Source organism: Notechis scutatus, chromosome 3 (genome assembly GCF_049901735.1).
Source record: "Notechis scutatus isolate UNSWTSFEM ecotype Mainland chromosome 3, rNotScu1.2, whole genome shotgun sequence".
Lineage (NCBI taxonomy): Eukaryota > Metazoa > Chordata > Lepidosauria > Squamata > Elapidae > Notechis > Notechis scutatus.
The window spans coordinates 193,614,929-193,638,719 of NC_142011.1; the positions used below are offsets into that span (position 1 = coordinate 193,614,929).

Here is a 23,791-nt window from a genome sequence, read left to right on the forward strand (position 1 = left end):
ATCCAAACAGTTGTATTAAGTCAACCATGAGTCAGTTAACCATGGATTAGCATGGTACATGAGCAGTGTCAGTACAATCTAACACTATATCTTCATATTTTTAGACCAATGTTTTCCAAACAGGGTATATCCTAAATATATGAATGTCACTTTATGGAATTCCTCACCCAACATTACTATTGCTAAAAATACTTGAAGTATATCTATCTGAAAGTTGTCTAACTTGAGAAACATTGTTTTATATCTATAAAATCATTATCAATTTTTAAAACTGGAGGGATTTTTATAAGGCAAAAAGGTTAAAGGGAGATGGACACCATATTCTGCTGAAACAGATTAAACTTCTCCAGATGGCTGGAAATCCTGATTGTCATCAATATTTAGCTGTGGGAAGAACTAAAATCATATTCAGCCACCACGGTGTAGAGATCCATGTAATATGATGGTTTCTCTACCTCTTGACTTCTGAAATAGCCAGAACAGAGTTTTTAGGGACTGTGAGACAAAAGAATCGAAGAGCCACATATTTTAAATGAAAAAAATAGCTTTATAAAACAAGATCAAAAATCCATCTTGAAAACTCATCTTTTAAATAGGGTACATTCATGTTCTAAAACAAAATGTACAGCTTCTTAATCATCTACTTGCAACATGGTTTTTTTTTCTTTTCTTTTCCTGGAAATTATTTCTAAAAGATATCACATTCTATACAGACACCACCTAAGAAATAATCTTTAAAAATTCACAAAGGAAGAATGACGGAAAGATTTACTACAAAACATAACATATAAATATCTCCCCATCCCTTTTAGCTTGAAAATAAACAGTACACATTCTATTCATTTCCCCTCTGTAAATTGGAGGGTGAAAACATGAAAAGCTTTCGACTTGGAAGTTTTATCAACCTTAGAAGTCAGCCAACAGACAATGCAAAAGATTAGACTGCCTGTTTGTTCTGACAACATCACTGAAGTTCTGCAACCAATTTATAATTCAAATTTAAGATTCCTTCGTACATTCAAGATTAAATTGCAAAAGGAAACAAAACAACTATGCCTTTTTTTTCTTGCAAGAAACAATTATTGTAACCACTTGTTTAGAGCAAGCTTCAAGCCTATCATGTATGGATCCAAATCAATGCCACTTGAAAAAAAAGGGGGGGGGAATAGGTTTAGATGGTAGAATTTCTGCTTTTCGTAAAAGAAAAGAAAGATGAATGATTCAGGGGCTTGGAGGGAGAAAGAAAGGATATGTTACTTATTTTTTTTATGCACAAAAAAAAAATTCCCCTGGGTGGGAGAAAGTAGCAAAAACATTTTGTTTCACTATAGTAACTCAAGTTCATTCAAGAGAAATGAATGTGGCAGAAGATTTGGGACTGAACTGGTAGGAACACTGAAAAATAGACCAATTTAGCTTGGCCAATTTGACACCTGCAGGCTTGGAATATTGGGAACTTCAATTTCTGCCATCTAAAGACCACAGTAGCAAAAATGGAGAAATATGGAACTAACCACTAAGGCAGAATTTAGATATTTTGGACCTATTGAATTGAAACTATAGCAATCATTTCTATATAGTTATGGGAAACAAAAAAAAATGGGAGGTACTTTTGTTTTTGTGCGTGAAATGAGTACTTATTTTGGAGTCTGGTATGTGCTCCATGACAGAGATGTAAATAAGGAGTAGCTTGAAACATAATGGAGAAATGAGTAGAATGGTGTTTCTCAAACTTGTGAGCTTTAAGATGTATGGATGGACTGGGGAATTATGGGAGTTGAAGTCCATACATCTTAAGGTTGCCATGTTTGAAAAACACTAGAACTTGTCAACTTTAAATTGCATGGACTCCAACTCCTAGAATTTTTCAGCCCTTCCATGCATCCTTAAGGCTGATAGGTTTGAGAAATAATATTCTGATAGTAGAAGATGAATGGCTACTGGCCTCTTTATGCAAATGGAACTATGCTTTTCCTCTATGGTGGATTTGCATTTGTGGGAGCCTAGCATTTTTTTTCTAGCCAAGACTCACCCCTCTTATAATCCATAGCCAAGGACAGCAACAGCCACTAAGATAACACCATGATGTCATATAAGTAGGGATAAGGGGAGGAAGGATTTTGCATTTAAGATGCATAAAGCACATCCAAATGCATGGCGAGCATTATTTTTCTTGGCCTGAAATCGAGGAGAAAAATTATTGATTTTGATATTGAATGTTTCAATGACACCACACTAAAGACTCGGAAGGGCTGGGAAATAAAGTTTTAGGGCCATTAATACACAGTGGAACATAAATGTTTAAACAATGAAATTGTTTGTCCGGGATGGTATAAGGACTAGACGACCTCTGAGGTATCTTCCAGCTCTATGATTCTATTACAAGTGGTCATCTGCTTCAGCACTTAATCTCCAATAGTTACCAATGAAGTTAATAAATACATGCCACAATTTAGATTTCAAATTAATATAAATAGCAAATTGGGATCCTTTTTTTTTTTTTTTTTGCTATTATTTCTCTCTATGTCCATGGAATTCACTGGAATTCTTGGAGGGAGTCAGAGTCCAGGTAAGCATTTTAATATTACAAAACAACAACAAAAGTTCTAAGATAGTCTAAGCTATCCCAGTCAGTCATATAAATATAAATAAGCATTATCTTATAGGAAAACATTCCCCTCCCCCATTTAATTATTGCTAGCAGCAAGTGGCAAATGAAAGATCAGAGAACTTAAAACTACCCACGTCTCATTTTTACCAAATGGACTTGGTTTCCCACCATTTCTAAGAAAAGGTTCTGGTACAATTTATGCATTGTGAGGCTGTGGAGGAATTTCACCACTTTCCGAAAACCTTGAATGGTTGTTTTGGGGAAACGGTATGTTTTCAGATGCTTCAGTCCAAACATCAAGCTCTTGATGGTGTCTTGGTCTTTATTTTGTATCCTCCACAAATTCAAGAGCTTCAGAATTGGCTCTGTGGATTTGCACATCCTAAAAATCTGTTCCGTTTCTTCTCTGCCCACCTTTTTCCCTGGCAAATTTTCCATCAGGATATTGAGATGCTCAAGGGTGATGTTGAGGTGGTCAATGTGCTTTAAAACACTGTTTTCACAAAGACTGATTCCTAAAAAGAAAGAAAGAATTAAACTTGTTTAGTTCTCTCTTCATTAAAGTCACAAAAAGATGATTGAACCTATCTCCTTTGCTGGTAGACTTAAAGCCCTTCTTTTTGTCAATGCTTTCTTGAAATCTACCCTACAAATTAAAACCAATGAAATCTGAGTTTATGGACACAATGGCATCTGGGTCGATTAGATTTCATACAGATAGCATAATCCCAGATTTCTCTAAAAGAGTTTTCATTTTGTACTCAGCCATTTTGTGAAACGGTTAAAGGACTAGGCTAGAAGCCAGGAGCCTGGGAGTTCTAGTCCTGCCAGGCACAAAACCAGTTGGCTGTACCAATTCCTCTCTCTCTCTCTCTCTCTCTCTCAGCTCAAGGAAGAAGAAAATGACAAATCACTTCCCAAAAATATTACTAAAGAAACCCTGTTATAGACTTGTCTATATAGTCGTCAAAAGTCCAGATTAACTTGAAAACACTGAAAAAAAGACACAGTGGCTTTTCCTCACTGCTAAAGTGAAATTAAGTTGTCAGAAAATAATGTGTGTGTGTGTGTGTGTGTGTGTGTGTTTTCAAGTCATTGTTGACTCTTGGTAACTGCCTGGAGAACTCCTTGCAGTTGTCTTGGCAAGATTGCAGAAGTGGTTTGCCATTTCCTGCTTCCAAGGGCTAAGAGAGAGTGACTGGCCCAGCTGGCTTTGTGCCTCAGATGGACTAGATCTCACAGGCTCCTGGTTTTTAGCCTATGCCTTGAACCATTTCACAAAATGGCTGGGTACACAATGAAATGAAATGCTTTAATCACTAACCCAGAGGTCTCAAAACTTGGCAACTTTGAGACCAGTGGACTTCAACTCCCAGAATTCCCCAGCCCAGCATACCTGGCTAGAGAATTCTGGGAGCTGAAGTCCACAAGTCTTAAAGTTGCCAAATATGGGGACCCCTGTACTAACCAAACTGGCTCTAGAAATCTATACCTGTAGGAAATTTTCTCTCCCCTTTGTCATGATTTTGCCTTTTTAATGCCTTTCCTCCTGATCACAACCGAACTGCTTTTACCCAACTTGAGGTTGCTTTGGATGATATCCCAGTAAGGGAGGAAACTCTGTTTTAATGCCAACATGCCTAATGATAACTTTAGCCTGTCCTAAGGATGAGAGATGAAAGCAATTTCATGGAGAAATGACAGGGAGGAAGATGTGGCCACGTCATCTTTATTTAATGCTTAGGAGTAAGTGGAAAGGCCACAGAAAGCTGATTTCAAATAAAAAAAGGGCTTTTATTTGAAAACCCCAACCTTCAAAGCAGCTTTAAGGTGATTGTAATCACATCCACTGACTTCAAATGCTACAGATAAGGAATGGCAGTTCTTATTTTGCTCCAGGCTGCTATAGATACTGCAGCCAGAGAAAATCCCCTCAACCTACTCACCACGAAAAGCAAAGAAGAAAAGAGAAAGGGGGAAACTTCCCAATTATCTGTTGCTTTGCCCTTGGTCTCCTACTTTCATACACGCAGTTCTCCAGTGCCTAACTAAAAGATACAATACGTGTCCACGTGGCTTATGCACTTAGAAGCTGCTTTGATTACTGAGGTGAAAATCACAATGGCCACCTTCAACTGATTGTTTTGACTGCTGTGGGGATTTAATCTATACTCAGGAACAAATATCTTACATAAACCGACCCAGTGGGTAAACATAATCCCTTGCTTTTCTTTAGTACGTACCTTGGACAATATTCTTGACTGTACTGTGGTCCTTATTTTGCTCTTTCCATAACTTCAGTAGCTGAAAGGTCTGATCTTGCAGGCTACTCTTCTGTTTAATTCTTTCTCTGTTTTCAAGATTGATCTTCTCGCCAGGCAGACTATCCATGAGGGTATTCAGCCAGGTGGAAGATAGTTTTCTGGGCACGATGAACCTGAAGAATGCTTCTTCACACAAGGTGACATCTAAAACCATACAGATACTGACTTTAAAATTGGGACATTAACCTTTGAGCCACAGTAGCACAGTGGTTAGAGTGCAGTACTATAGGCTACTTATGCTGACTGCCGGCCGACTGCAATTTGGCATTTCGAATCTCACCAGGCTGAAGGTTGACTCAGCCTTTCATCCTTCCAAGGTTGGTAAAATGAGGACCCAAAATTGTTGGGAGCAATATCTTGACTTTGTAAACCGCTTAGAGAGGTTGTGAAGCTCTGTGAAGTGATGTATAAGTCTAAGTGCTATTGTTATTTGGGGTAACTGTCAAAAACTGCTGTGAGAAAGTACAGTACTATACTTTTCTAAAGCTGTAATCCTATGAAGACCAACAGGGATAGGACCTTACTGAAAAAGAATGGGATTTATTTTGAACTTCACGCTTTGCAAATGTTAACAGAATGCTTCCTTTGGAGGGCAAAGTGCATAAATTACCCTTTTGAAGCAGGGATGGCACTCACTTCAAACAGAGAAGCTGCATGCACTGTGTTGCTTCCCTGGAGGAAGTGGGGCTTTACATTTGCTCAGCAGGAGATTCACAGAGCACCCCAACAAAGAGAAGGTGTCATTCCAGGCTGCAACAAGCCACAGAGTATTGCTGGCAAAGTTCTTACATAATGATATTTTTAAAGACAAAGACAATGAGGCCAACAGAATGGAGAAAATGCCAACGCTATTTTGAATTGAAAAGATGTGTTTGTGATCCGTATCAATTTCATAGTTACTTATTTCATAGAATCCTAAATTTGGAAGAGGTCGTTTAGTTCAATCACCCATTGAAAGCAGGATCCACTAGAATATCTTTGATAGATGACATTCCAGATTCTGGTCTGAAACTTCAACCAAAGGATAGCCCCAAATTTCTGTTGCTACGTGAGACAGTTGTGAAATGAATTTTGCCTCATTTTACAGCCTTTCTTTGTCACAATGTTAAGTGAATCACTGCAGTTGTTGAGTTAGTAACATGGTGAGATCCGGCTTTCTCATTGACTTTACGTTTGTCATAAGATTGCAAAAGGTGAATCCACGATTCCGGGACACTGCAACCGTCGTAAATCCGAACCAATTGACAAGCATCTGGATTTTGATCACATGCTCATTGGGACACTTCAACGGTTGTAAGTGTGAAAAATAGTCATGACTGCCCATTTTCAATGATGTTGTAACTTTGAATGGTCACTCAATGAGTCAAGGACTACCCATATTTGCCTAGTTCATACAACATTCTATTCCTTCCCATTATACAGTCAAAAAGTTCCTCCTGATATTTAGTCTGAAAGTATTTTCATATGGATTCAACCCATTGGTTTTGCTTCTGTCCTCTCAGACAATAAGGAATAAATCCATACTATCTCTTCCATATGAGAATCCTTCCACTAGGCAGTAACTTTCCAATCTGCATATTAGTCCGGTAGGTATAATCTACAAAATCAAGACTAAATAAATTCTCACTGTAATTCTAATTGCACATCAGCTGTAAACTCATGAGGAATTTCCATTACAGGCAGTCCTCAACTTACAACAGTTCATTTGGTGACTGCTCAAAGTTACAACGGGGACTATTTTTCACACTTACGACCGTTGCAGCATCCCCCATGGTCACATGATCAAAATTCAGATGTTTGGAAGCCGGTTCATATTTATGACGCTTGCGGTGTCCTGAGGGTCATGTGATCAGCTTTTGCGACCTTATGACAAGAAAAATCACTGGGAAAGCCAGATTCGTTTAACAACCATGTTACTAACTTAACCAACGCAACGAATCTGTTAACAACCATACAGAGGTGGTACTCAGCCACTTCTGACAGGTTCTGGAGAACCGGTAGCAGAAATTTTGTGTAGAGAGAACTGGTAAATACCACCTCTGTCTGGCCCTGTCCCCATCTATTCTCTGCCTCCCAAGTCCCAGCTGATCGGCTGGGTCTTCTTTTGTTGCCCTGCACAGGAGAACGGAGCTGGAAAGTAGGTTTGTGGGGTGGGGAAGGAGTGGGGATTTTGTAGTATCCTTCCCCAGGAGTGGGGAGGGAATGGGGATTTTGCAGTATCCTTCCCCTGCCATGCCCACCAAGTCACGCCCACCAAGCCACACCACACCCACCAAGCCACGCCCACAGAACCGGTGGTTAAAAGATTTGAATACCACCACTACAACAGTGGCAAGGAAAGTCATAAAAGAGGGCAAGCTCACTTATAGCAAATATTTCATTTAGCAACATAAATTTTGGGCTCTATTGCGGTCGTAACTCGAGGACTACCTGTATTTTGTTTTGGGGGATTATATACACACCGATTCCACATTGCTGATCCGGTTCGTCACTGTCTGCTCCCTGGCACACATTGTCATGTGTGGAGTCTCCTTTCTGCACCAATCTGAGACTCAGGGCGCTGCAGTTAGTGTGCATTTGACAAGCTGCTTTGGGTGATGTTTCTTTAGAGAAATATCCTTCTGGACATCTCTCGCAAACAGTGTCGCTTTCAGGGGTACCTGCAGAAGAGGAAAGAGGTGATTTATTTTTAAAACCGTTTATCAATCACTTTGTTTATGGCACTTCAGGAATTTCCCATTCAACAATGGCAACAACGCCAAGGACAGAAATGAAAAACAATCTGATTTTCTTTGAAAGAGGAAAGACCGCCGCCCAGCATATTTGGGGAGATTAATGTTTTAAATCTCACTCTGATCTTTTGGTTTTGTAAAAATAATAATAATAATAATTCCGAAAACCCCCAAAGAAAGGAGCTATTTCACTTCAAAAGGTGACAGAAGATATTATTTGTATTTTGTCCATGTTAAATGAGAAACAAAGAAATCCTATTATAGGAAGAATAGTATTTTTCACCTACGTAGCTTTTAAATGAAACATTCAGCCAGATGAAGGATTCATATAAAACTAGTCTGACTCAACCAGAAACTACATCTATCTATCTATCTACCATCTATCTTCCTACCATCCATCTATCTACCATCCATCTATCTACCATCCATCTATCTACCATCCATCCATCCATCTATCTATCTCTATCTCTATCTCTATCTATCTATCTATATCTATCTATCTATCTATCTATCTATCTATCTATCTATCTATCTATCTATCTATCTATCTATCTACATCTATCTATCTATCTATCTATCTATCTATCTATCTATCTATCTATCTATCTATCTATCTACATCTATTTCATCTATCATAAACATTAGGCACTTCAACAATGATTAGGAAAAGCTACTGTGGAATATAGCAGCTTATATAAAATCAAAAGTGCAACTGATTAAAGCAACTGTGTCTTTTCCCATGATTTCCCAGCTGTCTTATACAGCTTCCACATGATCCTGAGAAAAAGCATGGCTTCCTTAAAATCTGGGAGACAGGTGCCACACTGCCATACATTCTCATGAATAACTTTTGGAAAAGAGGAGGTAGGAAGAGGAGGGAGTGGGAAGAGGGAAGGAAGAAGAAGAAATTCAGATGATGCTGAATGGTTACTAGATAGCCCACCTAATTCCTAAATTCCAAAACTTTAATTGATCAGTGGATTTCCCCACCCCCCAAGAATAAAATTAGCAGGAGCATCTCTGGCTAGCTTGAGACAATAAACTAGCATGGATCTCTGGCTTGACATTTCCTAATTATCTATATTCTGCAATTCTCTAAATGAGCCAGAATACCTGCTGAACCATAATGTGTTTCCAGAGTACTGATAGGAAGTAATATGCAAAAAAAGAGACTGTTATTTTACTATTCTACCGCTTCATGTCAGAAAGTTGATGGAACTGTGGGAAATTCAAAATGGCAGATTGTTATTGCCCATTCCTGTGGTCAAATACAAAGAGAATAGCAGCTATTGAAAGGGCTGATGAAGAAACTGGTGCTTTTGTCCCCACAGATTACACCATTGATAAAACAGTTCCTAAACAATGTTAATGAATTCTCCCCTTTTCATTCTGGACACTGAAATCAATTCTATGGTATCATTCAGCAGACAACAAATATTATTCTCCTTGAATCTGGCTTTTAAAACTATTCCTGCATGAGTTTCATGGAGCAAGTCAACCCTACATTATAGCCTGTGGATGCTTAATAACCCTAATCTCTTACACAATTTGGAACCAGAAAAGGGAGAGTTTATTAACCAGCTGGTGTTTTATAATTCATGGTCACTCTTTCATAGATGGCTTTGGGGCTTCCAACTTGATTAGATAGATTTAAGCTCGTTCTGAGCACATTTCCATTTGTGTAATAAACCAAAGAAAATGGTTATTTTTTCCAAACTAACTTGTATACATATCTGTATGTTGTTTTTTATGCAAAAATATCCTTGCTAAGAATGATGTATAATTACTTGCATTCTTATCTTTGACCAAAGGATAGAATTAGGTAACTTAACCTACTTCAAACACTAATTTCCACAGACGTTTAAAGGCAAGTCATAATTAGTTAAGGTAGCTCTGTAAAGTTAATATATTGATTCTACTTTCAGGTGACTAGATAACTATGAAATTTTCCAAGATAAAATAAAAGATATTGCAAACTAACATGTCAGATACTATATACTGGGTTTTTTCCTCCCAGGATAATCAGGTTGTTTTTCAGAGCAATTGTTTTTTGTGTGCTCTCTTTTAAATTAAAATATTTGCAAAAGTAAATTAAATTTGGAGTTGGGAACAAAGGCTGTTATAGTCACTATGCTCAGATGGAACTTGCAGTGGAAAATATTATCGACATAAACATTATTAAGCAAGAAACAGATGCTGTGGCAACATATTGTTGCAGGTGTCACACATGCCATATCTTCCAATCTTGTTTAGGCTTTTTAGGTCCTATGAAGCATAGATTGAGACAAAGTTTAGTCCTCACCCACAAAACTAAAAACTGGAGATGGTTTAATTTTGTGGAATCCCTGGGGCCTTTTATGGGGCGGGCTGATTCTTTACAGATTTAAAGTAATAGCTGAAACCTCCCTTTAAATAAGAATTTTTGCTTGGTCAGCTAAATCAAAAATGCCCCCAATACTGTGGTCTTTTCTTCATCCTGTGATCTTCTATCTAGGCCAGGGGTGTCAAACTTTTCCTCCCTTTGCTAAACCAGATGTGGATGTGGCCAGCGCATGACACATCTGGCCCGTGGGTTTGGGGTGTGACAGCCCTGATCTAGGCAAACCCATTCTATCTTTCATTTGATGCTCCAACACTGCAACATATTCACTTTTCACCAGGATAACTACAATGGCCTCCATGTGGGATCAGAATTAGTATCCTGGCTCTCCACATATGGAAGCACTTTTCATTAAAATATGGGTCCAGACTGGAAAGGGTCAAATGGATTAGGAGGCATAAAACTTGCAAGAAGTTATGTAGATTAGCTTCAAAAAAAGAATATTTTTCACAATCTTCTCCCCATTTTGCCTCAGCACTCTGAAAATGAGGCCAATATCTTAAGGTGCTTCTTTCTTCTCAGTCTTCCCCTATGTATATTACTAGAAACTGGGAGACTATAAATTCTAGTACTGCTTTAAATACAAGGCCAGCTAGGTGACTTTGGGCCAGTCACTCTCTTCACTCCTAGAGGATTTCCAAAAAAGCCATTTCCAAAAATGTTGCCATGAAAATAGCATAGATTTGTCCAAACAGCCAAGAGTCAAGATTCACTTGAAGATACATGTTTACTTAGTATGTCCAAAACTTGGTTGCTTTCCAAAACTTGCCAGTTATATGTGAATGAGGCTATTTAAAACTATCATATTATGTTCATAAATATAACTTGCTAAAATGATTTTGTGAGGCAGATACAGCAATAATGAATACATGGAAGCTATTGCTGATCAGCAGTTTTCAAATATAATTAAAAAAATAGGAGAGCATAAATAACCATGATTTAAAATGCAATACAAACCAATATGTTATATGGAAAGTATAACACTTTCATGTAAGCATATCTGGATTTTTCTATGTTCTATACCTTAAACAAAATACTTTATTTGAAACATAAGTTGGGTTTGCTTTTTGCATGTCAAAATTGAATTCTAATAATGCTTACATCTTTGTCAGTATAGGAAATACTCTTTATGTACTAGCTACTCTATTTGTTTCCTTCAGTGTTAGGAGATGCATCACACTTTAAATGAAAAGTCTTTTCAATAAACACAGAAGAACAACTACAATAAATGAGGGAAGTAGTACAGGATGAGCTATTGTAAGATGTTTATTAGCTCTGGACAACAATTTGTACAGGGTGTTTTAAATGCAGACCATATTCACGCTAAACTTCAATCTAAATTCGGAAATGTGTCCATTCAGTGACAGATTACATTTTTCCTTCCCCATCAACATCCCTTTCAAAATGCGTTTAATATGGTCTTAATTCTGACTTTGAAATTCAGGATACTGCCAATTTTTCTTTCAAGAGAACCACTTATAGCTTTGGGGTTGTTGTTTTTCCTCCTACAAGGATCACTTGTGATGCAGGTAATTAATTATGCCCATTCAGGTATGATGACTTTCACTGATGCCCTAATACTGTTTTAATTATTCTCCTAATGCTATATCAATTAGCACTGTTTGCCAAGGCCCTGGGATAGCATTCTTCCCAATGAAAATATGTTATTAGTTATTACCCATAAATATTGCATCTCAAATAATGTTCCCATGAAAGAGGGCACTCCATCATGTTACTCAGTGGAATGCAATTTGCAACCAGTTAGGTTAGTCATTATCACACAAGAAGAATATTTTGTTCAGCTGCCAGCAACATTCCTTTTGGTAACAGTCTGAGGAGGTGGTTCCTGCAAGTTCTCACAAGAAATACACTATCCATCATGTTCATGTTCATGATAGGAAGTGTTCAAAGCCAGGTGGATGTTTGTTTTTACAGTTCCAAGCAGATGGCAAAAACAGTAAGCTTAGTAAGAGCTTTTTCTTACTTACATCTAACCACTACTTAAGTATGTCCTAGAAACTTCTTTTTGATGTTGTTCTCATGACATTGCTTTCATCTGATCGTATCTCCTGCCTCAGATGCCTTTAAGTTATTACAGATACAGATTAACAGAGTTGGAAGGGATCTTGTAGGTCATCTAGTCCAACCCCCATCCAAGCAGGGGACCCTATAAAATTTCTGAAAAATGGCAGTCCAATCTCTTCTTGAAAGCCTCCAGTGATAAAGCTCCCACAGCTTCCAAAAGCAAGCTGCTCCATTGGTGGATTGTTCTCATTGTCAGAAATTTTTTCCTTATTTTTAAGTTGAATCTCTCCTTGATCAGCTTCCATCCCTTATTCCTTGTCTGGCTTTTGGGTGCCTTGGAAAATAGCTTGACCCCTTCCTCTCTGTGGCAGCCCCTCAAATATTGGAAGACTGCTATCATGTCTCCCCTGGTCCTTCTCTTCACTAGACTAGCCATGTCCAATTCCTGTTTTCTAATCATTCTGGTTTATTCATTCCTACCTGTACCAATATTAATAAAAGGTTGGGTCCTTGGTGCTCTCTGAGCTTGATTGTTTCTTGCAGACATTTCCTTACCTAACCAAATAAAATCCCCATGTTGCTGGACATGCTAAATCTTGTGGCATTACTTGGATAATTTTTAGGCTCCTAGTTGGATTTCCAAAAGACTTCTGTCATGGCTGCCATCCTATTTGCTTATTCTTTGTACTACGCTATTCTTCGATTAATAGAAACAGAATAATTGTACTGTATTTAAAATATAATAAAATCAAATGCAGTTAATATATGTGTTCATCCTGTGTGGTTATTCGCTTTGCGTGACCTTCACTCCAATTGCTAGCCATTCTAGCATACTGTCTTTTCAATAATTTTTGCCTCAATTAGATCAGTCTATGTTTTTGTTTTGTTTTTATCTTTAGGATAGGATTAAACCAGGGTTTACTCTTTTATCATAACACTTGGCTGGTTGAGAGCAGTAACTTTTCCATCTAATTGCTCTGAAGAGATTTTTTTTTTTACTCACCCGAAGTGACCCTGAAACAGCTTTTGATGGTTGAGCAATCTTGAAATCATCTCTTGAAAAGAAGAACATACCTACCTTTTTGAACAACGCCAAATCCGGGAGGACATGCTGTGTGCCTCAAACAGAATTCAATGTTGAGGTACCGTCCTTCTACACACTCACACACACGGTTTCCGGTGCTGGTGCATTTGATCTTTTCATATTGCAGTTCCTTGCATATCACATTGCAGTAGTGACATCGTTCATTATTGTTCCATTCATCTGCATAAGATTGATCTGGACAACGAGCACATTCTGTCTTTGCTGAGGCTGTACAATGCTGTTTGACATAGGTTCCTGGAGGACATTGGTCACACATCAGCTGACGGGAGGTGATAGGATCATAATGGAGATACTTTGGAGGAAGAGATTCCTGGACTGTCCACTTGACTGAGATGTCCAATAACTAATAAAATAAAATTAAAGCATTTTTAAAAATGTATTTATTTATATTTATTTATTTATTTGCAATACATTGATGTATCAAGTACAAAGTCATCCTTTATAATTGTGATATGGCTGGATTAACACAATGAATTAAATTATAAACTGTATTTTGGAACTGACATCATACTAGGTTAAAAAGAATAAATTCAACAATGCTAGATCAAGATCTATCGCACAGAAACTGGGGTGGCAAGTTACTAGAAAATATTTACTACTATGTAACATCTCAGGTATTTGTCACAGACCATTATGATGAATGTTATCATCTCTGCCTGTCAACTTCAACCAATTGTCATATACGGTAACCTTCCATTGTATTAGTTAGCCTGAAATTTTGCCATAATATATCTAATTAAAAACTACAGATGTTATCTTTCAAACTTTTAATAACACTCCAGTATTGTACGTACAAAGAATTATTATTTCTTTTTTAGAAAACCTTCTCTGGATTAAGAAGTTTAGTAGACCTAGTCCTAGTTAGTACTTGGGTCATGAGAACAACCAGGGAATAATGATATAACTAATTAACTGAAAAAATATCTCTCAGAATAGAATACAAAACAGAAGAGTTGGAAGGGAACTTGGAGGTCTTCTAATCCAACCCCCTGCTCAAGCAGGAGACCCTATATATTTTAGACAAATGGTTGTCCAGTCCTTTCTTAAAAGCCTCCAGTGTTGGAGCACTCACAACTTCTGAAAGCAAGTTGTTTCACCTGTTAATTGTTCTTAATCAGGGGTGGAATTCAAATTTTTTAACAACCAGTTCTGTGGGCATGGCTTAGGTGGTGGGCATGGCTTGGTGGTCATGTGACTGGGTGGACATGGCTTGGTGGTCATGTTATTGGCTGGGTGTGACCAACTCAATATCACTCACATCGAGGCACACATCTCCTCGCCTGGCCTCTCATGATGTTGCAACAGTCGTAAGTGTGAAAAATGGTCATAAGTCACTTTTTTCAGTGCCATTGTAACTTTGAATGGTCACTCCACACAAGCAAAGAACTAGTAAAGGAGGGGAAAAAACTCCAGGGAAGTTCCTGAGACCGGAAGTCTAGTCCTGCCAAGAATGTAATAAAGGGTTAATGGAGAGGCAGTTTCTGTAAGCAACACCAGAATGTTTCCTTCCTGCCTTCCTTACAGGATTAGGCCAGTAATTTCTTCTAACGAACGGTTCTCTGAACTGCTTAGAATGTTAACAACCGGTTCTAGCGAATAGGTGCGAACTGGTGGAATCCCACCCCTGTTCTTAATGTAATTTCTCCTTCGTTCTAGGTTGTTTCTCTCTTTGTTCAGTTTCTATCCATTGCTTGTTGTCTTGCCTTCTGGTGGAAACAGGTTGACTCCCTCTTCTTAGTGGCAGCCTCTCAAATATTAGAACACTGCTATTATGTCACCGCTCATCAGGGGTGGGATTCAACCGGTGTTACTACCGGTTCAGTGACTATGTTTTGTGCACGCATGCCACTTCATGCGGATGGGCACCTGATGCACGCTGCATGCGCATATAAAAAAAGACATCTGCTGTGCTGCCCGGACAGCTGAAAAGCGCTGCACAAAGGTGCACAGCATTTGAAAAGCCTCTTTTTCCCTGCTTTTTCAACCGCAGCTGTGCCGCACTATTTCCAGAGTTTCAATATCTTTTTATATTGTGGTCGCCAAAACTGGATACAATATTCCATGTGTGGTCTTACCAAGGCATTCTATAGTATCCCTTTTCATGATCTTGATTCTGTCCCTCTGTTAATGCAGCCTAGGATTGCATTGACTTTTTTGGCTGCTGCCACAGACTGCTGGCACATATTTCAGTGATTGTCCATCTAGGACTGTGATTGAGATTCTTCTCACACTTAACTGCTGTTGAGTCAAATTTCACCTAGTCTGCACCTGTACATTTGCTTTTTTTCTTGCCTAAGTGTAAAACCTTACTTTTTTCTACATTGAATTTCATTTTGTTAAAAGCAGGGCCTAGTATTCAAATAATAAAGCTAAGGGCAATTACATCTGTACTGTTATCGTCAAAATAACATGGATGACAGTTCGGTTCAAAGGAGACTTGACTTCTATCCTTTTAGGAGCTCGCCAGAAGGGGTTTTGGAAAATTATTTTCTATTAATTGAATTCTGAACTTTCGCAAGTTTTCCCCCTGATCTTCAAATGAAAGCCAGTGTCACTGCTCCACCCTTGTGAAATAAATACAGATTGGATGGCAATGAGCAACACAGCCCATATTCCTTCAAGTATCTTTTTTTCTCTCTCTTTCAATCACAACCTTGTGATTTAAAAAAAAAATAAAAAACTAGTTTTTTCAACATTGATTATATGCTTCGGTTTTGGGTTTTTCACACAGACCGCAGAAGAACGCTTGAATTTACTAAAACAGATAAAGCATTCCCATCCAGAAACCTAGTTTTTCTTTGATGACAGCTGCCAAGGGCTGGGCAAGTGCCAAGGCAAATTCTGTAAATTCTGGCATTCACTTTTCTACATTATGTAAGAACATTGTAATTGCTTCCAGGCAAAAATCCAGTTTGGTTCTCATTCTACTTCCGGCTGTAGCCAACAAATGGGAACCCACCAGCAGGACATAAACTTTATTATCCCCAAACCACTATTTTTTTTGCCTAATATTCAGAGAGATAACTGTCCTGGTGATAGAGATCCAGTTCAGCTATCACAGCCAATAACGAATAAACAATTAATCTGTTCTTATTTCTTCTCTTTTCAACGCTCTTAAAGCCAAACGAAGACCACCAAATCATGATGGTGAGCTATTAAATATTATGGGAAGAAGAAAAGTTTGTTATTCATTTAAGCCCTGATACAGTTTTGAAAAAGCTTTTGAGTAGATAAAGCAATTTTTTAAAAGTAGGCCTTGTTTCTCAAGTTTCCAATCTTAAAACACACACACATACAAAAGGGAAAAAGGAAAAGGCTGTGGATGGAAACAAACAAACCTGAATCCTCAATATTAGCCATTTTTTATGTCATATTTATAAACCCCAGGCTGTTCAGTTTCTCTATTTACTTCTCTAGTTTGAAGGAACAATTGCTGGACCCCAGTTCCTTGGCTCATTTGTTAACCTTGCAGTAATCGATTTCACTGCGTCAATATTTATATTATAGAAATGTGATTCCCTCTATTTTGATAGTTTCTTCATTACAATATCTTGAAAAAAGCCTTGTACATAACAGCTGTACTTATGATCATCCTCAAGAAAAGCTCAGAAACCTGGAATTAGGTGAGCAGTCGTCTGTCTAATGACCTCATCACTCTGTTTGAAAGACAATTTATAGCTTTATAGCTCCCACTGCCTTAAGAAAGTTCAAAACATTATCAAAGTTCCATCTCATCCTGGGCACCCCTTTTTTTTAACTATTACCATCTGGAAAATGGTACAAAATAATAAAAACAAGGACAAATAGGCTGAAAAATAGCTTCTATCCCAGGGCAGTAGCTCTGTTGACTTCTACTGTATAGTGCAGTGTTGGTGCAGTGTCGGGTGTTTTCAATTCAATGTGTGGAGTGTGAAGGATGTGTGTTTGTGTTTATTTTCATGGTCATGATGTGCACTGAAGATGGTGTTTGATGTATTTGTATGAGGTGCAATGACAATAAAGTAAACTAAACTAATTCAGTTCAAGTCTAGTTTGCAAGGAAAGTTCCATGGGATAAGAGGGTCCAGCCATTTCCATTCTATAAGGTAGCAAGGAGGTAGGGAAGATGACAGAGGATGAAACAGACATGGTCCAGCTATTGACCTGAGATGCTGTAGAGAGCTAGATTGTAGAGCAGTTGGCCATCATGATCCATCATAGGTACATATCCCTCAGTGGCCTTCTGCGTGTTATACTGCCCTCTTCCCTCATGGCAATAGACAGGTGTCTATTTGTACAAACTTTGATGCAGAATAGTGAACATTCATTTGTTGAGGACAGAACTTGCTATGGTGATAGACCTTTTTCCTACAACCTGGAAAAAAGGAAGCTGTCTTGCTACGTTGGACAAGAGGAGCTGCCTGAGAATAAACAACCTGGGAAGATCAATCCTGAAGAAAGCACATCTAGATTAGAGATCTTACCAAAAGTGTCCCCTTCATCACCCTGCCTCTATACCCCATGACAGTCTGTGAAACATACACTATATATACCCATCAATCTTTGAGGGAATCACCATCTCCCAGCTGAATGCAGGAGGTGGAGAGAAGAGACAGATTACTGGACAGCACTATTGGGAGTAGTACTCTCTTTGGAAATACGCTGTTGCTCCAAGGAGCCAAAGATATTCAATCCAAGAAGCATCAGGACAGAAGCTTATGGGAAGACTTTGCCTAATTTACTCAAATGCTAAACTGTATTTATGAAAGCCTGGCCTACATTGCTCTTGAAATGACATCATCTTTTACTACCTAGATACACCAAGGTATTTGTGTAAAATCTACAGCATCCAAGAATTAGCTACTAACTCAATTTAGTGCCCACCAATAGTTGTAGCTTAGTATGTAACTCAATAAAAATGCAAAGAACTGTGAGAATACTTCCTCCCTCTGAACTTTGCTGCAAATATTAGATCTCTTCACCTTGAGCCATGGATTCAAATATGTCCTGGTCTATCAACTTTGAGCCGTGGATTCAAACGTTTCATGTGGGGGTTTGGCCCAGATTTGTTGACCTATATATGTGGGACTTAGGGTAGGATAGTTGTTAATATTTTATACTTGATAGTTCTGGGGAAACATATAGAAATTAGACTCGGTGGATGAGCATGTCACAATTTTATGTCTGTAGAAGGTGTCTGTTTAATCTCTGTTATCTCCACTTTGATCATCAATTTGAAAGATCTTTGGCTGAACAGAATCCTTACTTAGGACAGAATTCATTTAAATGCTACTTCTTTTCTATTGCATTCTGTATCAATATGTTTCTGCATTAGTTTTTTAACTACTGAAGCCAAAGTTCCACTAAACAAGACTGTATAGAGAAACCTCAGATATTAAAATCTCTCTCTGGTGGATTTTATTTATTTATTTGACCTGTAGCTTAACTTTCCTCCAGGACAGAGGTCTCCAAACTTGGTAACTTTAAGACTGTGGACTTCAACTCCCAGAATTCTCCAGGAAATCAAAGCAGCATACACAACACTTCCATTTTTTTCCCATGACAATAATCCTATCAAGTTGGATAGCCTGAGAGAGGGTGATTGTTCAAGGTCATCTAGTAAGTTTCCAGAGCTGAACAACTGAAACCTGGACCTCCCCAGTCAAAATCCTCAATCACTACCCTGCAAATGTTTGGATTGCACTGCCTGGCATTGTTCATCTAAAAAAACCTAAGCAGGATCAAATCTCATTAGTGTTTGGATAAGGAACCATTCAGAAGTACAAGTGCTGAAGGCACTTGAAGTGTAAGAAACATTGTAATCATAAATGCATCCACACTGATGCCAAGAAATTGACACAGAGATTCAACAAATTAACAGAGTTGGAAGGGACCTTGTAGGTCATCTAGTCCAAACCCCCCCCCCACTCAAGCAGGAGACCCTATACCATTTCTGACAAATGGCAGTCCAATCTCCTCTTGAAAGCCTCCAGTGATGAAGCTTCCACAACTTCTGAAGGCAAACTGTTCCATTGGTAGATTGTTCTCACTGTCATAAAGTTTCTCCTTATTTCTAGATGAATCTCTCTTGATCAGTTTCCATCCATTGTTTCATGTCTGACCTTTGGGTGCCTTGTAAAATAGCTTGACCCCTTCCTCTCTGTGGCAGCCCCTCAAATATTGGAAGATTGCTATCATGTCTCCCCTGGTCCTTCTCTTCACTAGACTAGCCATGCCCAGTTCCTGAAACAGTTCTTCATATGTTTTAGTCTCCAGTCCCCTAATCATCCTGGTTGCTCTTCTCTGCACTTTTTCTAGAGTCTCAACATCTTTTTAATAGTGTGGTGACCAAAACTGGATGCAGTACTCTAGGTGTGGTCTTACTAAGGCTTTATAGAGTGGTATTAGTACTTCCCTTGATCTTGATTGTATCCCTCTGTTAATACAATTTAAGATTGCATTAGCTTTTTTGGCCAATACAATCCTAAGTTGCATCCACAGAGGGATTTGTTTGATTCTTTTTTGAAGATCCAAACTAACATGACTGTGAAGTTATCAACTTCAGCTCAACGGAAAGGAGAGTTTACCAGAAACATGAGATAAAACATTTAAGCCATCCTCTTTTAAACTGGAGCAGAATCCCATTAGATGTAAGAAGCAACATACAGTAGCTTTAATCATCACTTCCTATTCCTCAGTATCTTCAGCAGGTGGCAGCACTTGGCTGACTTAATTAAAATCTGATGAGACACCAAAGGGGATGGATGCCTTCTATCCTGTGAAAACTTACTTGTGTTTAGACTTCATAAAGGCAATGAAACAAAACTAGAGAAAGCTACTACCACTGTTTAAGACTGCCAGGATGCTATGCAAAAGGTAGTCCTCGACACACAACAGTTCATTTAGTGACCATTCAAAGTTACAACAGCACTGAAAAATGTGTTAGGATCATTTTTTTCACACTTAAGTCCATTGAAGCATCTCCATGGTCGCACAATCAAAATTCAGATGCTTGGCAATTGGTTGCCGTCATGTCATGCCATCACTTTTGGGACTCAGCGTGATGCTAATACCTAACAAAGGTTTTACCTGGGCAGGTGTGGCACCTGCAGATTTCTTGGCATGGCCATAGCAAAAAGGTGTTTTCCTGTTCTTCCCAATCTCCAAGGGGAAGTCAACGTGCCAAAGTCAACGGGGAAGCCAGATTCAGTTAAAAACGTGTTGCTCACTGAAAAACTGCAATCATTCACTTAACAACTGCGGTGAGAAATGTCGTAAAATGGGGCAAAACTTACTTAACAAATGTTTTACTTAGCAACATAAACGTTTGGGCTCAATTGTGGTTGTAACTCAAGAACTACCTGTAGTAGTCAATCAGAGGAGCCTGTATTTCCTTGATTCAGCCAAAATTAAATCTTTTAAAAATTAAGCTCATAGATGCTTTAGACTATCCTTAAAGCTCATGGAATGTAGACATGTTTTAATCTAGGCTGAAATATCCCCATCATATTTAATGCTTATATTTGGTGTATAGTAATTTTATATTTTTTTGGTCAATTAGCATGAATGGACAATTTGAGAAATGTTCTTCAAATCTGTATGATGTTAATATGGATTTGAGCTCTGATGGTGCAGTGGTTAGAGTGCAGTACTGCAGGCTATTTCTGCTGCCTGCCGGCTGCCTGCAGTTTGGCAGTTCAAATCTCACCAGGCTCAAGGTTGACTCAGCCTTCCATCCTTCCAAGGTGGGTAAAATGAGGACCCAGATTGTTGGGGGCAAGAGGCTGACTCTGTAAATCGCTTAGAGAGGGCTGTAAAGCACTGTAAAGTGGTATATAAGTCTAAGTACTATTGCTATTTCAATGCATGTGGTCCAATTGGACCTTTTTTTCCCCCATATCTCATACTTATGTTTTTGTGGGGCAGAGAGTAACACAAAACAACTGCAAAATTTTTCTTTTTAACCACTGGGGAAATGAGGCTTGAGCAAGACATTTCTTATCGGATGGAATTCCATTTAAAAACCAAAACCTAATCTATATAAAAATCAGAGCTCAAGGACTTTTATTGTCTGAAAAGCTTCCTACTCAGTGAAAGATATTATTAATTCACCAGTTGTACACATGAAACAAAGTTGGCAGGAAATAAAGGAAGCATTCACAGTTATTTTATCAAACAGCCTTCTTTCCCCAAAATGAAATATATTGAATATATAGCTTTCAAAATAACACCAGGCCATTGCTGTTCTTTGCTATGGGCTGATTCTGTGATAAATTACGTTTATAGATATTGATTCTCCCAGGGTGGGATATAAATTCGGTAGATGATCCCCATTGTAATTCCATAACAGAGCAGCTTAAGAAATTGAAGAACATGCAGCACTTAATGGTGCATATAATCGTTTACTGCTTCTAAAGTATCTTTGGAAGTTTTCCATTCTCTTCAGTGTCGTTTTGTATACACAGCTAGATATGAAAATGCCCAAAGATTTGTCGTTATTTACTTAGAGGAAGCAGTAGAAGGAGAAAGATCCAGGTTCTATGCTTGGCATCTCTCAATATAATGATAGGTCTCAGTTTGAGATTTTGGAGAATATTCCCCCAACACAATAGATAATGCTGGGTAAGATTGCTCAATGGTCTGACTCTGTATCCAGCAGCCTCTTACATTCCTACAGACCCATTTAAAATTAAGCACCCCTATGCTCTATCGGGTTCCATCCCCTAGATTTTTGCTTGCTGTCCCATAATTTACAACTACACAGACAATCAAGGGAACTTGCCCCCAAATTTGCTCCAACAGCCCAAAATCCTACTAAAGACTTAAAAGGCAAACACAGCTTTAAAGAAACAGAGAGAATAATAACCTCATTACTTTGTGCTTTCCAAAGCAACTGTCAGCCTTGAGGCAAAGACTTACCAGCAGTGTGCAATACAGAAGTTTGGTCATTGTACAGGCAGCGTTACAACTCTTAAGAAGCTGGAAAGGCAAGCGGATAGCCAGGGAGTAGCAGCTTGCAAACAGGACCTCGGCACATTTAAGCCTCGTTTATATATATTTCTGTGGCCCCATGCAGCAGGAAAACGTGGCTCAGCTTAAAATCCTCCCTTCTTCCCTCCCCATGATCAATTTCCTTCATTTTTTTTAAAAGGAACCTGTTGATGATTTCATGCAACTTCTTAACCACAGGTTCTGGGAGGGCAGAAAGGGAGGAGGAGGAGGAGGAGGAGGAGGATTCAGGCAGAAGGATGGGTTAACTAATTACTGTCTGCCAGCCACCACCTCCGTTGTGAAACTGCTGCCCCCTCTTTTTTTTCTGAACAAAAAGGGGGAGTCCAAGGAAGTCTCACCTTCAGGACAACAAAGACTGAGTTATTCACATCGTCCTGGCTGTTATAGGAACGGTCGTTTTAAAAATAACTCCCTGAAATTGTCCTTTTTTAAGTTCCTGCTTTGGACTCGTTGATGCGCATGAAGGGAGAGAGAGCAAGAATGGGAACTCTTTGTATGTTTTATTTCCCCATCAGATGAAAGGACCATAAACATTTGCCATTTAATTCAAAGCGTGTTTTTTTATGCCAGTTTGCAAAAATCACCTGTGATTTTTATGCCAGTTTGCAAAAATCACTGGAACCTTTAAATTTTTTGTCTTAAAAAAAACTTAAGTCACAGTGTTGTTATTTTTAAAGCCAATATAGTGCAATCTATAAAAGAGGCTAGTGTAACATAGTGTAACTTACAAAAGAGGCTGCTCTAATTTCCCCCTCTTAAGGAAAAGGGTGCCAGAGGATTTATTTTGTTTGCGATGATGTATTTCTTTGGAAAGAATCGTCCCTAAAAATCAAAACAAAAAGCAGGGTGGAAGCACTTTAAAGAGCACATTGCAGCCCTCCAAACAAAGATATAATTGCCTAAGATGTGTGAGGGGAAAAAAAAGGTTAGTAAGTGATTTTTCCTGAGTGTTTCATTTGAACTGAAGAAGGGCTACTGAGAGGAGAACTTATTAGCCGGTAACTATAGGGCAAGTCCACTACAAGTCCCAGCAAACTCCTTTCTATAGTTTTGCAACTCCATTATTAGTTTTCTTTTCTTCATGTGGGTCAGCACATACATATTGTTGGGAGAAATAGCCATCTGGTTCAGTTCCAAGCGGGGGAAAAGACACTGAAAATATGGAGGCTGATTGGAAAGATGGTTTAATGGTGAAGCAGAAGCACATTGGTAGTTCTGGGCAGCTGACCATATGGAGTTAAGAGACAGTGGCATTTATACCTTCTCTGGGGCTTTGCACTTGAACTCCTGTGCAAGAAACATCTCTTGTAGGGGTCATAGCTAACTTTGTAGGTTGTCTGAGTTCCAGGTTTGGTTGAAGTTTGGACACTCTGAGATGATGTAATGAAGAGGCTTGTGTTCTGAAAGGGTGTTGGGCAATTCCTATTATGGCATAATGGCTTTGTCCTGGACAGTGGTGGGATTCAAATTTTTTTACTACCAGTTCTTTGGGCGTGGCTTGGTGGGTATGGCAGGGGAAGGAAACTGTAAAATCCCCATTCCCACCCCACACAATCCCCATTCCAGGGGTGGGTTTCTACCGGTTCTGTCCACCTCTGTAGAACCGGTAGCTCTGAAGAGCAG

At 38.7% G+C, this 23,791-nt stretch overlaps 1 protein-coding gene across 1 annotated transcript; it reads right to left on the minus strand.

Annotated features, from left to right (window-relative positions):
• Positions 1 to 526: 526 nt before the first annotated feature.
• TNFRSF11B (TNF receptor superfamily member 11b) lies at positions 527 to 22,349 on the minus strand. Its single transcript, XM_026689568.2, has 5 exons — positions 22,076 to 22,349; positions 13,151 to 13,520; positions 7,398 to 7,595; positions 4,855 to 5,079; positions 527 to 3,126 (listed from the first exon to the last, which is right to left on the minus strand). The coding sequence occupies exons 1-5, from the start codon at positions 22,103 to 22,105 to the stop codon at positions 2,738 to 2,740; spliced, it is 1,212 nt and encodes a 403-aa protein (XP_026545353.2). The 5' UTR covers positions 22,106 to 22,349; the 3' UTR covers positions 527 to 2,737.
• Positions 22,350 to 23,791: the final 1,442 nt, after the last annotated feature.